The sequence below is a fragment of the Canis aureus genome, chromosome 8 (genome assembly GCF_053574225.1).
Source record: "Canis aureus isolate CA01 chromosome 8, VMU_Caureus_v.1.0, whole genome shotgun sequence".
NCBI lineage: Eukaryota > Metazoa > Chordata > Mammalia > Carnivora > Canidae > Canis > Canis aureus.
Genome location: NC_135618.1, coordinates 56,170,931 through 56,185,329, shown reverse-complemented (window position 1 = coordinate 56,185,329; position 14,399 = coordinate 56,170,931). Strand labels below are relative to the sequence as shown.

Sequence of the window (14,399 nt, the reverse complement as noted above, 5' to 3'; positions counted from 1 at the left end):
GGCTGCAGTAACCCTGTGGCAACTGACTGGTGGCCAGAGCTCACTCTTTACCCCACAAATGAGATACATGGTTGCAGGTGCCTGCCTCAGGACATTTGCTGCTGCCATTTTTGCCAAGCCAGTGTGATCTACTCTATGTTTATTTTAGCTCAGTGGACACATGGTAGCTTCAGAATAAAAAGGTTTTACTGTCTTACCCCCTCCGCCCTTCCCTTCCCTTCCTTGCCTTCCTTCGTCTACTGTTTCTTCTCTGCAAACCATCTGGGGTTAAGTTGAAGTCTTAGGAGTTAGGGGTGCAGCTTGTTTCATTATAATTCTACCTGGAGCAGGCATTGGAGCAGGACCTGGCTAAGTCCAGTGCTATACCATGGAGAGTGTCTCGTCAATAGGATGGGCCAGTAAACCTTATGCTGTATGACAAAGCTGTAGCCTGCCCTGACAGCACTTGAGAATGAGGAAACAGCAGAAAAATCAATGTGCTGAGTCCCAGTCCCACTACAACATGGTCACCACAGAAGCTGGTAGCTCACACATTGGAGGGGCCAGAGAGCCCTGTGGGAACATGCCCCTGGCTGGTCCTGTGGCTAATGGTGAAGCATGCGTGGACCATGGGATGGCAGCGAGGACCGCACTTTCCCAGAGGGGAGCAAAATATATTGTCAGAAAAGCAATCCACCTCTGGGAAGAACTGAAAATCAGTGAAGAACTGAAAATCAATGCTGAGAGTTGTGAAATAGAAGTTAAAGCTCTGTTTCGCCTCCAACAGGGCAAACGACACAGTGTTTCAGTAAAGCAGGGAAGAAAACGAAGACAAATGATGGGCACTTGGTAAAACCCCACTGGACATGACTGTAAAGCCATTCTTCGGAGGAGGTCCAAGTAGAAAGCCAGCATCTCTAAATGTGACCTGTGTTCCCCATACCACGTTTTTCTGAGCAGCTGGTACAAATCCTGGGAGGCATTTGGGTAAATCCCAGTAGTCTCATAAGGACTAGAAAAAGAGAAATGGTATATTTATGTTTTAAAAATTTCCTCAAAAATGACTTTCTTACTTGACCCTACTACCACTTATGTGGTTATAGGGTTCAAGGCCCACGTATAGACCTACAGCCCACCTGCAGACTAACAGGGCTGAGCAGGGCTGCAAATGGTTGTAATTTTAAAACCACTATTCTTGGGCTATGAGTTACAAACCTAATCTGAACAGGACGCTTTCTTGAAGTTTTTATTTATTAGAGTGGTTAAAGACAAAAACCCAAAGAGGCAAACCTTGCATATGACATTCCCTCAGAGTAAATCAGTCAGTCCTTTGAAATTCTCTTTTGAGTGAACCTGACACACATTCTTGTTGAAGAAGTTACGCGTAGATGACACTAAGTCCCATGGTCCCTCTGTGCCCGGATCAACGTCAAGGCCATACCTGCAGCTGGACTTTGCTATTGCTTGGCCCGTGCAACAAAAAAGAATGAAGCTAATTGCTTCATTGACTCCACGCGGGGCCCTGGGCTGAGTGTAATGTGCGTGAGCTTATTTAATTTCCAAGAGCCCATCACGTGGATGATGTTATCATCTCCATTTCTGACTAGATGAAGACAGTTGGGAGACGGAAAAGTTAAGCAGTTTGACCCAGGTCTAACGCAGCCAGGAAAGAGTCAGACGGGGCTAAAAGCCCAGGTCAACCAGAACCCAGAGCCCTTGCACTAAGCCACCACATTCTGCTGCCTCCCGTGTGTATTTGTGACAGTCCCATGTCGCATCCAGGTTACCAACCTTGGGACAACCCCAGGAAGACTCTGGCCCTGCCACAATGGGATTGAAACTGCAGAGAGGTGAATTTGGGTTTGCGTTTATTCTACCGAGGTTTGCCCCTTAGGACCGTGCCCATTAGCACCTCACCCATTAGCACCTCACCCATTAGCACCTCAACTCAGCTCTCTCTGGAAGGTGAAAACTTGTATTCTAGTTGAAAACTCCTTAGATTTTTCTCCTAAGCAGACTAAAAAGAATCTTTCAGTTTTGATTTACCCACTTTCCCCCTTCTATTTCTAGTTCATTGACATTAAAAAGACTTAGATATCAAAATCACTTGAATGTCTCTGCCTAGTGGCGAAGGTCCCCGGGAGCTCCTTTGGAGGTATCCATTTCCAGGGGTGGGTACCAAGGAGCCTCAGAGGCAGCTGGGTGACTGCAGGGCCGCCCCCACCCCATCCAGAGGAGACCCAGAAGTGGGGACTCACGCAGGAGGTACTCTGCTGTGTCTTGTTCATAGTCAGCGTCTTCAGGGAAGTGATCGATTTTCTTGCACACTCCTCGGAAAGCCCCTGTGGAAACAAATTGGGCTTGAGCCGGAGGGGGAAGAGCCAGAGCCCTTGGGGTGAGCCTGGGTCCTCACCCCCCAGTGAAGATCCTTCCCTGGTTGTTGCGGGCTGTGCATACATTGGCTCATCAGCATGTGTCCTAGGGCGCAAATGAGAGACCAGTACAGGAGAAAGGAAGAGAGAAGCAGAAGACTTTATTTCCTAGAAAATCTGCTTCCTAGATTTTGCATCATGTTGGGAGTCTACGGAGAAGGGCAGATAGCTACGAACACAATCATTCATCATGAGGACTGTCTTCTCTTATCTATCCTCCCCCACACCACCACCAATTGGTGAGGGAAAAAAGGAGAAGGAAATGGAACTTGTATCTACTAGTTTTCCCGTTTACAGATGAGGAAACCAGGCATAAGAATTTTGCTTGAGCTCACATACTACGTAGTAGAGCCAGCGTTCTAGTCAAGATCTGCTGACTCCCAGGTGTCGACCCCGGGCATAGATTCAGGAGTAGCCCACTGTCCCTGATACTGCTCATATCTGACACAGGACTGTCCCCTCACCCCTTCCCTCACAGAATGCACAGGTGCATCTTGGGGAAACTGCCAGCATTTGCTTCCTCTTCTTTCTTTAATATCAGTTTGACTTAAATCATTCTGGGTGTTTGATAATCCTTGTGGGTGTTTGTTAACTAGCCAATTAACTGATCTCTGGGGCATCTAATGGCTCTGCCAGTTCTTATAAATGACAACAATTTCAGAACTCCTCACCATAACACAGCATGAAATTATACATCATTGTTCTTGTCCTGGTCCGAGAACATGGTGTGGAGGGGAGGGGCAGGGTGGTGTCCTGGACTGCTGATCATGCAGATCTAGCCTTTTTTTTTTTTTTTTTCCAGCTCAGCTACTGTAAGGATTAAATAAGGCTATATATGAAGATGAGATAGTTTTGCAAAACTCTAGGTGTGCCGTAATAGCAGCCAGCATTTATTAAATGCTTCCAGTGGGCTAAGCACAGGGCCGAAAACTTACATCCCTTCTCTCATTTACTCCTGTCCACCGCACTGGGAGGTAGGGCCTATTAATACTGACATTTGATGATGAGGTAACCCAGATCACAGATGAGATTGAGGTATCGCAGCTGGAGAGGAGAAGAATCGATATCTGAATCCAAGCTTCAAAGCCTGTGGTTTCCACTGTTGCACTATGGATGGCAGCCATTACTATTCTGTCAATAATTATCTTATAATAATGAGTACCACGCGTTTAGCCCCTGCTATAAGTAGGCTCCAAGCCAGAGGCATTTCCCAATAAATGCGGTGCAACATGTGAAGCATCCCCTCAGTTCTGATTCTTTGCCTACCAGGCAAAAAATGGATTCAGAACCAGGAAGAGGGGTTCTGGAGAAAAGATTTGCGGACTCAAGGATATTTTTGGAAGAAACACTCATAATTTCTTCCCTGATATGAAAAAAAGGACTTCATTTTTTTCTTGTTTAGATCTTATTTTTTTTAAAGATTTTATTTGACACACAGAGAGAGAGAGAGAGAGAGAGCACAAGCAGAGGAAGTGGCATGCAGAGGTAGAGGGAGAAGCAGGCTCCCCACTGAGCAGAGAACCCGATGATGGGCTTGATCCCAGGACCTTGGGATCATGACTTGAGCTGAAGGCAGACACTTAACCAACAGAGCCACCCAGGCACCCCTCTTGTTTAGATTTTAGAGTTCCATTTACATACTCCTCTTAGTTTATAAAGCCCATTCCCTTCCAGCTAGCTAGATAATAGATCAGATTAAGTTACACACGCTGAGCCCATACCACCTTCCAGGTGCCATCCTAGACCTTTATGTGTTTTATCCTCTATAGCTCTCAAAACAGCCTTATGACAGTGGTTTAGTGCCACCTGCAGCCCAGGGCATGATCCTGGAGACCCTGGATAGAGTCCCACGTCAGGCTCTCTGCATGGTGCCTACTTCTGTCTTTGCCTCTCTCTCTCTCTGAGTCTCTATGAATAAATAAATAAAATCTTAAAAAAAAAACCAGTCTTATGAGATACCTATGTGGTATCTTGATCCCTTTTAACAGGTGAGAAAACAGGTGTAGTGAAGGGACACAGCAATCAGTGGCAGGCTCAAATGGAACTCAGCCCTACTCTAAAACCAAAGTTCTTAACCACTATTGTGAATTGTACTCTTTTCCCGAAATGTCCTTTGCCAGGTGGCTTTATGATAATTTTGTGGTCTGTCTGCAGCTATTGATTGTGACAATGAACTGGACCAGTGGACCAGTTCCCATCAACTAATGGTTTTTTCATGATCTACACTGGGGGCCGGCCACCCAGCAGGGCAAAGGCAGTGGTTGGTTATGGGACCAACTATTGTTAGTCTTTTGACATACAACAGAAAGGCTTTCTTTTTAAATTTTTTTTTATTTATTTGAGAGAGAGAGAGAGAGAGAGTGCACAAGAATGAGTGGGGGAGGGGCAGAGGGAGAGGGAGAAGCAGACTCCCCACTGAGCAGGGAGATGGATGCAGGGCTTGATCCCAGGAGCCTGAGATAGTGACCTGACCTGAAGGCAGATGCTTAACTGACTGAGCCACCAGGTGCCCCACAGAGGCTTTCTTCATAGGAAGAAAAGGTTCAGCTGAAGATGATATGTGAACACTGCCAAGATAGACCAGTCAGAACCACCTGGGAATAAGGAGCCTCACACATGCCTGCATTTGCTTGTGAAAAGGGCCTTACCCAATGTGGTGTAGGTCAGCTGGAAGCTAGAGCTTAGAGCCCACAAACATCAGAAGCTCCTGGAGAAAGTCTCACCAGTATTTAGGGTCTAAAGCAGCCTGCCACCTGTTCTTAGGCCCCTGAGCTAAGAATGGTTTTTGCATATTTAGATGGCTGGGGAAAAAAAAGTAAAAGAAGAATATCGTTTCATGACATGCAAAAAACTATATGAAATTCAAATTTCAGTGTTTGTAAACAAGATTGTATTGAAACACAACCGTACCCATTTGTTTACGGCTTCCACCCAATATGGCACAGCTGACTCTCTATGGCAGAAACTACAAAGGCAAAAGTATTTGCTTTCTGCTTGAGGAAAATTTTGCTGATCTGTGGTCTAAAGAGCCCTGTCCTGGGAGGTAGCACAAAAAAGGGGAGGCTGGGCCTTCCGGGAGCCAGAGGACATAATCCAGGCTAGTTCTTCTAAAGGACATAATGTCTAGGGCAAATCTGGGTCATGGGATGTTTTGTTTGGTGTTTTTGCTTGTTTTGTTTTATTTTTTTACCTGCAGTGTTCTAATGCCTATCTTGTTGTATTTTTTTAAAAAATCAATATGCTGCTGCAATTTAAAATTCAGGATCTGTAACATGAAAGCCTCATTTGCAGCTTCTCTTAAAAAGAGGGAGAACTCTGTCCCACATTTCCATGTATAAACAGTCCCCTGCAGCTGGGCACCTGCAGCCCCCTGTAGACCAGGCACAAAGTTTCCAGCTGGCCAAATTCCCCACCTGGCCCTATGGCGCGTGAGGTACCTATGGCAAATAACCTCTGCAAACCTCAGTTTCTTCTATGGAATGATGATAGTAATAATAACAACATTGTGGAGTTGTCACGAGAATTAGCTGAGGCTCTAAGAGTAGATAGACTGTCGGTCGGTATTCTCAGCACGTACTCTTTTAATCAGACAATGACGTAAACCACTTAGTACAGCTCTTGGCACATAGTAAGAACTCAATAAATTATAGCTATTACTACCATTGGTTTTGGTAGGTATTTTAGGACCAGAAGAGACACATTGGTGCCATGATGAGATTTAAAAAAGCAATATAAAATGAAAGGGAATCAAGAATTTCCCCGAGGAAGACTCCACGCTGAAGACGAAGCTGCTGGCATCACAAGTCATATACTCATCAAAAAGTGAACTTGGCCATTCATACAAGGAGCATATTGCCAGCTCCCAGAAATAACCACTATTTAGCATTTCTGTATATTTCCTTCCAGACTTTCTTCCCCCCTCCATGCTTTCACACACAAATGGTTTTATAAAATTGAGATCATGCTGTTCTTCTCACTTACATTTTCTCAGGAGTATTTCCCCATCTCAGTAAATCTAAGAAAAATAGGATGGGGTTGGTCTTGCCCACAAACTGCAGAGGCTAGAACCAAGAGAGATGTTGAAAACATATACCCTGCAAAGATGAAGTCAGGACACAGGGACAAGTGCTAGACCCCAACACAGTTTAAGCCAAGGCCCTGGGGCAGAAAGAAGCAGAACCCAGCAATGTGGTCAACCAGGAGGAGGAACAGTGGTGGTTGGTCTGGGTACAGAACTGGTGGTAACAGGAGAAAGGTGATGGGAAGACAGGGTAGGGCAGATGTTAGAGCTAGGAGAGAACACACAGACCCCAGGACCATGAGATCCCGGGACCCTAGGAAGAGGTCTGGAATGGCAGATAGAGCCAGGGCAGAGTTCCTGACATGTTGAAGTGAATAAATTGTAGACTGGTTTTCTGCACAGAAAAGATTATGCCAATGGTTCATCTCTGGCTCAGACAATGGAAGAACATGTCTTTCATAAGGGGGAGGGGACTTCCTCTCAACCAAAAATCCTTCTAAAAGGTCAGACCCTAGAGGGGCTCCTGGGTGGCTCAGTTGGTTAGGTGTCCTGCTTGGGTCGCAAGATCAAGCCCTGTATTGGGCTCCACACTCAGCAGGGAGTCTGTTTGAGACTTTCTCCCCCTCTCTCTCTCTGCTCATCTCGCTCGTGCTCTCTCTGTCTCTCTTGCTTAAATAAATAAATAAGTCTCTAAATAAAATAAAAGGTCAGGCTCTAGAAATATTCCAATTAAAATCAAGAGTGAGATAGAATACTCACCATCACCTCTGTTATTTACCATGGTTCTACAAGTTCTAGTGCAAGAAGAAATTAAACAGAATAAAGAGTTACAAGCAATAGAAAAAATAGAACAAAATTATCATTTTTTTCCAAGTGAGAGAACACTCTATTTGGAAAGCTCAAGGCAATTTGCTGGAGAAAATATTAGAATGAATGAAAGAACTCAGTCAGGTGGCTTCTTCCAAGATACTAAATGACACAAGGAAGCGGTGATAATTAAGTCATTGTGGTACTGACATTTAAGAATAACATTGATTAGAATAGTTTTCAATGCAGAGAAGTATCATAGGGAAAAGAAGAAGCAGTCCATTATCCCATGTTCCGATAATCCCTGTTAAATTAAAATAGAGGTGTTCATAGATGGAAAATTCAAACAATATATTTAGAAAGGCAGAAGATTGAAAGTGAAAGCATTTCCCTCATCCCTGAAAATTCACTCACCTGTTACTTGGTAGAGTGATTTCTGTTAACTGAATGTTGAGTGAATCATGTCTACGCTGAGATCTGAAGGGTAGTTAAAAGATCGTCAAGTAAGGGAGGCGCGTTGCTTCAGGCAGTGTGCAATAGCATGAGTGTTGTTGAGTGGGAGAGGAAAAGGCATTTGAGAACACAGAGTAACCCAGGATGTTGAGAGCATCAGTGGTGGTTGGTCCAGGAGGTGGATCCAGTGGTTCCAGCGGAGAGATGGTAAGGCAGTGGGAACTGAGGTAGGGCAGGTGTGAAGACCGGTTGGTTCCACCTTAGTCCTTCCCACCCCTCTCCTTCACTAGGAATTTACTAATGGCCAAAGCAGAAGATTCTGGGCCTCAGAACTTACATTCTCATTGGGGAGAGTTCATAGATTCGTAAAGAGATGAAAAAGATCCTTGTGGGCTTTGAAGGAAACAGAACAGGATGATGTGATGGTGATCATGCATGGGGTAGGGGCAGATGGTGAGCCATTTGGGGCAGGGTGGTGGTGGTGGTAGTGATGGTGGTGGTACTGGTGGGGAAAATTTGGGCTCCCACCTGGATGAACTGAAGGAGCCAGTTATGCGAAGAGTCAGGGAAAGGGCTCTCCAGGCGGAGGTAGCTGCAAGTGCACTGAGGTGGGAATGAGCTTGGTTAGTTTGAGGAACAGAAGGGAGGCCAGCGGGGTGAATGAGGGCCCTATTGTGGCGGATTTACCGGGTCACACTGTAGAGAGAACAAGCCTAAACCACCTGCTATGCCAAGTTTGGGCAAGGGCCAGATAGAGCTTTTCTGGGTCATCTAAAGACAGCTCTGCTTCAGTGTTTTTGGGCTTAAGTCTGGAAATACTGGATCCAGAGCAGACAGACTGGGGTGGGGAAGCATTACTTTACTTCCCCGACCTTCTCAAGATTGTAGTCCTGAAGGGAGACCCTTCGGAGGGGCTGCTGTCCCCTGAACGTCCTTCCTCCAACATCGGCAGAACCTTCTAGATGAGACCCTCCACATCTGCCTCTTCTGGACTGTAAATAACCCACACTGATGGTCCTGGGGCAGAATTTGGTGGCTGTGGCACCCCTCAAGCTAATAAAGGGACATCACTTCTGAATAGTCTCTGGACAGTTACCATGTGCTCAGTGTGAGGGTGGGCACCCCTAGCCAGTGCATCCAGCCCAACGGCAGTGCCCAGAACCCGGTCCAGCCCAGAAACCCTGCCAAAACCAGTGCCCGGACCTTGGCACCCATCACATCCACCAGCCCAGCTGGGGCAACCATATTGCAAACTCCCAAAGTCCAGCTCAGAGCTCAAAACCAAGGCTAACTAGAGACCAGAGCACTGGGTCCAGAGACAGAAGTCTTTTGTTAGGTCCCCATTGTGAGGACTTTGCCTTGAGGAATCAGGAAAGAACAAACATCAGGTTTGTCTACGCACCGGGAATACTTCAGACAGCAAAAGTAACTGCCTGACTGTAAGAATGTTTGGGTTCTTGGTATAACAGCCGGTGTTTATTACAGAGTTTAACACAGTGGTTTTCAACACAGGCTGAATATTGGAATTACTGGGGTGGAGGCTAGAAAACACTGCTGCTCTCTGTTCTACCCCAAGATTCCTACTTAATCCGTCTGGGTATCAAAGTTTTCAAAGCTTCCCAGATGAATCTAACTGCTCAGCTGAGGTTGAGAACTACCGCCCGTCAGGTGAGTCCCCTTCAAAGTAGGGACCTTAATTTCATAGTAAATAATGATGTTTGAAGATGTGCTTCCACTTTCATCTTGAAAACGAAACCATCACTTATAAGAACATGTTTCTTTTGTCTTATCTCTTCCAACTATGCACTGGGATAAGCAAGAGAGTAAACTGTGTTGATTTTCACTGGGAAGAGGACATAATTTTTCCTGATAAAAATCACATGAGAGTCCCACATGAAATCCTTCACTTTCCCAGCCGGATTGTAAAGTTTGACTTTCACAACAGGATCAGAAAGTAGGTCCTTTTTGCAAAAAATATTTGAGTACGTCATCATTCTCTCAAGAGCTCCTCTTAATCCTTTGATATTCAAATCACTTGGATGTGCCTAGCACATCATCCTTCTTTGTTGGTTTTTCCTTCTTGCATTGCTAATGGGTGTCCCTCTTCCCAGCTCCAGGGGACCCACGGCTGGCATAGCACGTCACTCCTCACGTCCATTACCACGAAGCTCTGTGTATTTTGCTAGATACGCAATCTCACTTTGCAATCGTTTTGCCTCTATTTGCATTGGATTGTCCCATGTTGACAAGAACTGGCGATCAGAGAGAGGCTGCCAGACAAAGACTGTGAATTACAGGGTAGGACATGGGGTGGGGGTGTGTGTGGAATGGGGTTGGAAGGGTATTTTCGTTGAGCCTGGTTTTATAAGTGGTGAGGCCATTAATGTACATAGAATTTCCTTGTCTATGCAACCTACCATGTGTAGGGATTTGGGTAATGAATTTCTGGATAGTGGGGACCCTGCACTAACCTGATCAGTCTGAGCACGATGGAGCATGTGGCGTATAACAATTACAGCTCACGGCTTCTAGTAAGAGAACCAAGGAGTCAGTGAGTTCAGTAGGAAGAAACATCCTCTTCTGATGTTACTGAGCTGCCGTTAGTGCACATCCTGATCCAGATGTCTACTGAGGTGCCTGTTTTGCATTAAGCTCTGTCGTGGGCACTTGGGGTTTATCAGTGAACTAGATAGGTCTGGATCTCCAGGCTGTGAAGTATATTTTTTTTATTTGTTTATTTGTTTTAGAGAGAGAAAGTGCGAGCAAGGCAGGGGCAGAGGGAGAGGGAAAAAGAATCTCCAGCAGACTCTGTGCAGAGCATGAAGCCTGACATGGGGCTCAATCCCACGACCCTGAGATCATGGCCAGAGCCAAAATCAAGAGTTAGACATTTACCTGACTAAGCCACCCAGGTGCCCCAAGGCTGTTATATGCTAACAGGGAGACCTACCATGAACAAAGAATAAATGCAACAAAAGTTTCTGTAAAAAGAAAAAGGTAATTTCAAAGTGTTCAGTATCATGGAAATAATAAACCTTGGAGGGAGTGACTCAGTGAGGGACAATCATCATATTGGGTGGACAGGAAAAGTTCCTCCGAGAAGGTGGCCTGAGTGACAAGATGAAGCCAACCATGGGGAGATAAGAGAAAAGAGCTCTCCAGGAAGAGAGCATCACATATGCAAAGGCCCTAGGGAAGGATGATGCTCAATGCGTTTCTGGAACCAAGACAGGTAAGTAGGGGGAGAGCAGGTCTGTGAAGGAGTCAGATGATGCTTTAAGTAGCTGAGAAACACAGTCAGATTTATAGTTTTAAAAGATCTCTTTGGACACCAGCGGCTTACAGGGGTGGGAATGGAGTGCATGCTCAGAGGAGTCCCTGAAAGCCACAGTGAACCCTTTGAAGAAGTAGCTGGTGACTGGGGGTGGAAAGGCAAGCCAGCCAGAGTCCTCCCACATCCACACAGAGAGATGCCTGATGGAGAGAGTGTCCTGTCTTGGAACCAAGTACAGAAAATTTAGCCAGGAGAAAGGGACTATGGGAGCCACCTGTCCTTCTCTGCACCCAGTTGATAGGCTTGCTTTATTTCTGAAGAGGCTGGTGTTGGGCACTTTGCTTGATCAGCCCATTGGGGGGCTTGGGGTAAAATGCTTTCCCTGGTTCTTAATTATTTGGCTAACTGCAGGTCCAACTGGAATACCAGCCTAGCCCAAAGCTCAGGTCCTAGCCAGTCCCGGAGCCCAGAGCCCCATCCATCCTGGCTGAGGTGGTTCTGGTCTACCATCCTGTCCTCTGGCTTTCCTTCACAGCATGGCACCCAACATAGCACCTAGAACTGCATAGGCACTGGAGCAGGATTGGCCCATGAGGCATGCCTTTGGGGTACCAGCAAAACACGGGTACAGAAAGAGAATGCGAACTGGAAATTACTTGATATTTGACTTTTACCAAAGCGCACTGAAATAACATGGGAAAAAAAATCAGAAGTGTGTTTATCTACCTAATTGAATAGCTTAGTGTTTTTATTTTAATGGTGGATTATCTAGGAGGATGGTGGTCACCATAATCACTTGTGAGCTTCTGCAAACCTTCCTAATCCTGCCTTGGTCGGCCCTCACAGGAGTCAAGAACTCTTCCTGTTTCCATAGCACAGAGGAGGCCGTAGTTGTGGCAGGGGCTTTGGGGGAGAGGCCTGTGGCCCCTTCATCTCTATTGCTTTGAGGCGGTGACATCTCTCCTCCAGAGGTGCCTGGAGAAGTTGGATCCATCTGTGTAAGAATCAACTGGGCCCTTGTTTAAAAAAAGGGTGGTGGTGGAGGGAATGTCTAAGCGGCTCAGTGGTTAGGCACTTGCCTTAGGCTCAGGTTGTGATCCCAGAGTTCTGGGATTGAGTCCTGTATCGCTTCTCCCTCTGCCTATGTCTCTGCCTCTCTCTGTGTGTCTCATGAATAAATAAATAAAATCTTAAAAAAAGAGAAAAAGATGGAGGGGTGCATTCCTGTGCCCCTTACAGGATGCATAGTTAGAGTCTGAGAATCAATGCTTCTTAGCAAGCACCTCTCAGATTCTAATGCACATCAGAGTCTGAGAGCCACCGTCTGTAGCCAGGTGCCACACAGTCATCGTCACACACACAAAGAACGTGGCTTCTATTTGAAATCTTGGCTGGAGGACAAGCAAGATGGGCTTGGAGGTGTGAGGGGCTTATGGACAGAGATTCCCTCGTACAAGATCTGAGGCTGGAAATGTATGAGATTTGTTGGCGGTCTTCTAGCAAGTGAGCACCGCACAGCTCTGAGTCCCTGATCCCCGCTGTGAGCTTACGGTCACAGAGACACATTGACACTCAAGGGACATTCAGTGTGAGACTTCCAACCTATCCCTCATGAGCGGACCCCTCCTTTGCTCGCTAACTCCTGTGTGTAACATGTAAATGAGGTGTGGGGTTCAGAAGGTTGTTTTTTTTTTATCTTCTTTAGACTGTTTTTAAAGAGTTGTTTTAGGTTCATAGCAGAACTGAGCAGAGGTACAGAGATTTCCCATGGCCCTCTGCCCCCACACCTGCACAGCCTCCCTGCTGTCAATGACCCCCAATAGAGTGGGGCATCTGTCACGATCAATGAACCTAACTCGGCACATCATCACCACATAAAGTCTATAAGGGTACGTGAGGGTTCACTCTTGTGTGTACATCCTATGGATTGGACAGATGTACAATGGCACATACCACCATTACACAGAGTGGTTTCACTGCCCTAAAAATCCTCTATGCTCCATCTACTCATCCCTGCATCCTCCCAACCCCTGGCAACCACTGTTCTTTTTACCATCTCCATAGTCCTGCCTTTTTGCAGAATGTCAGAGAGTTGGAATCATCCAGTATGCAGTCTTTTCCGATGAGCTTCGTTGTCTTAGCAATATGCATTTAAGGTTCCTCCATGTCTCCTCATAGCTTGATAGCTCATTTCTTTCTAGTGCTGAATAATATTCCACTATCGGATGGACCCCAGTTTATTGTTCCCTTTACCTACTGAAGGACATCTTGGTTGTTCCCATGTCTGGGCCGTTATAAATTAAAGCGGCTATAAATATACATGTCCAGGTTGTTATAGGGACATAAACACCAAAGAGTACTTGGGTAAGTACCAGGGTGTGTAAGTGCTGGATCACATGGTAGCAGTAAATTTAGCTTGGAAGGACTTAGCCAGACTGTTTTCCAAAGTGGCTGTTCCATTTTGCTTTCCCACTAGCAATGAATAAGTTCCTTTCCTTTCCTTTCCTTTCCTTTCCTTTCCTTTCCTTTCCTTTCCTTTCCTTTCCTTTCCTTTCCTTTCCTTTCTTTCCTTTCCTTTCCTTTCTTTCTTTGTTTCTTTAAGATTTTATTTATTTATTTGAGAGAGAGAGAGAGAGAGAATACGCTTGAGCAGGTGTATGGGTCAAGGGAGAAGCAGATGCCCCACTGAGCAGAGAGCCCAATTTGGGGCTCAATCCCAGGACTCTGGATCATGACTTGAGCCGAAGGCAGATATTTAATTGACTAGGCCACCCAGGCGCCCAATGAATGAGCTTCTGTTGCTCCACATCCTTGCCAGCATTTGGTGCTGTCAGTGTTCTGGATTTTGATCACTCTAATAAATGTGTGGAGGTATCTTGCTTTAATTTGCACTGCCTGATGACATATGACGTGGGGCACCATCTCATACACTTATTTGACTTATGACTTATTTGATTCATTGATGATGTTTTTGATTTGGTCTTTGTTTTATTTTTTAATCAGGTTATTTTCTTATTGCTGAGTTTAAAGACTTTGTATATTTTGGCTAACAATCCTTTATCAGGGGCGCCTGGGTGGCTCGACCGGTTAAGTGTCCGCCTTCAGCTCAGGTCATGATCTAGGGGTCCCTGGATGAGGCCTCATGTCGTCGGGGCCGGGGGCGGGAGGCTCTTCCCTCTCCCTTTGCCCCTGCTATGGTCTCTGTCTCTCTCAAATAAATTAAAAAAAAAATCTTAAAAAAACCCACACAATCTTTTAACAGATGTGTCTTTTTTTTTTTAAGATTTTATTTATTTATTCATGAGAGACACAGAGAGAGAGAGGCAGAGACACAGGCAGAGGGAGAAGCAGGCTCCACGCAGGGAGTCCGACATGGGACTCGATCTGGGTCTCCAGGATCACGCCCTGAGCCAAAGGCAGGCGCTAAACCATT

The 14,399-nt window shown here is 45.8% G+C and overlaps 1 protein-coding gene across 2 annotated transcripts in view; it reads right to left on the bottom strand.

Moving 5' to 3' along the window:
* CACNG3 (calcium voltage-gated channel auxiliary subunit gamma 3) overlaps positions 1–14,399 on the bottom strand; it is an 85,403-nt gene that overhangs the window by 9,384 nt on the left and 61,620 nt on the right. The window contains exon 2 of one of the 2 annotated variants that reach the window (XM_077907042.1): positions 2,238–2,321. The exons of the other annotated variant lie outside the window; for it this stretch is intronic. Within the exon in view, the coding sequence (XP_077763168.1) occupies positions 2,238–2,321 (84 nt within the window). The remainder of the gene's footprint in view (positions 1–2,237; positions 2,322–14,399) is intronic. 2 annotated transcript variants of the gene reach the window in all.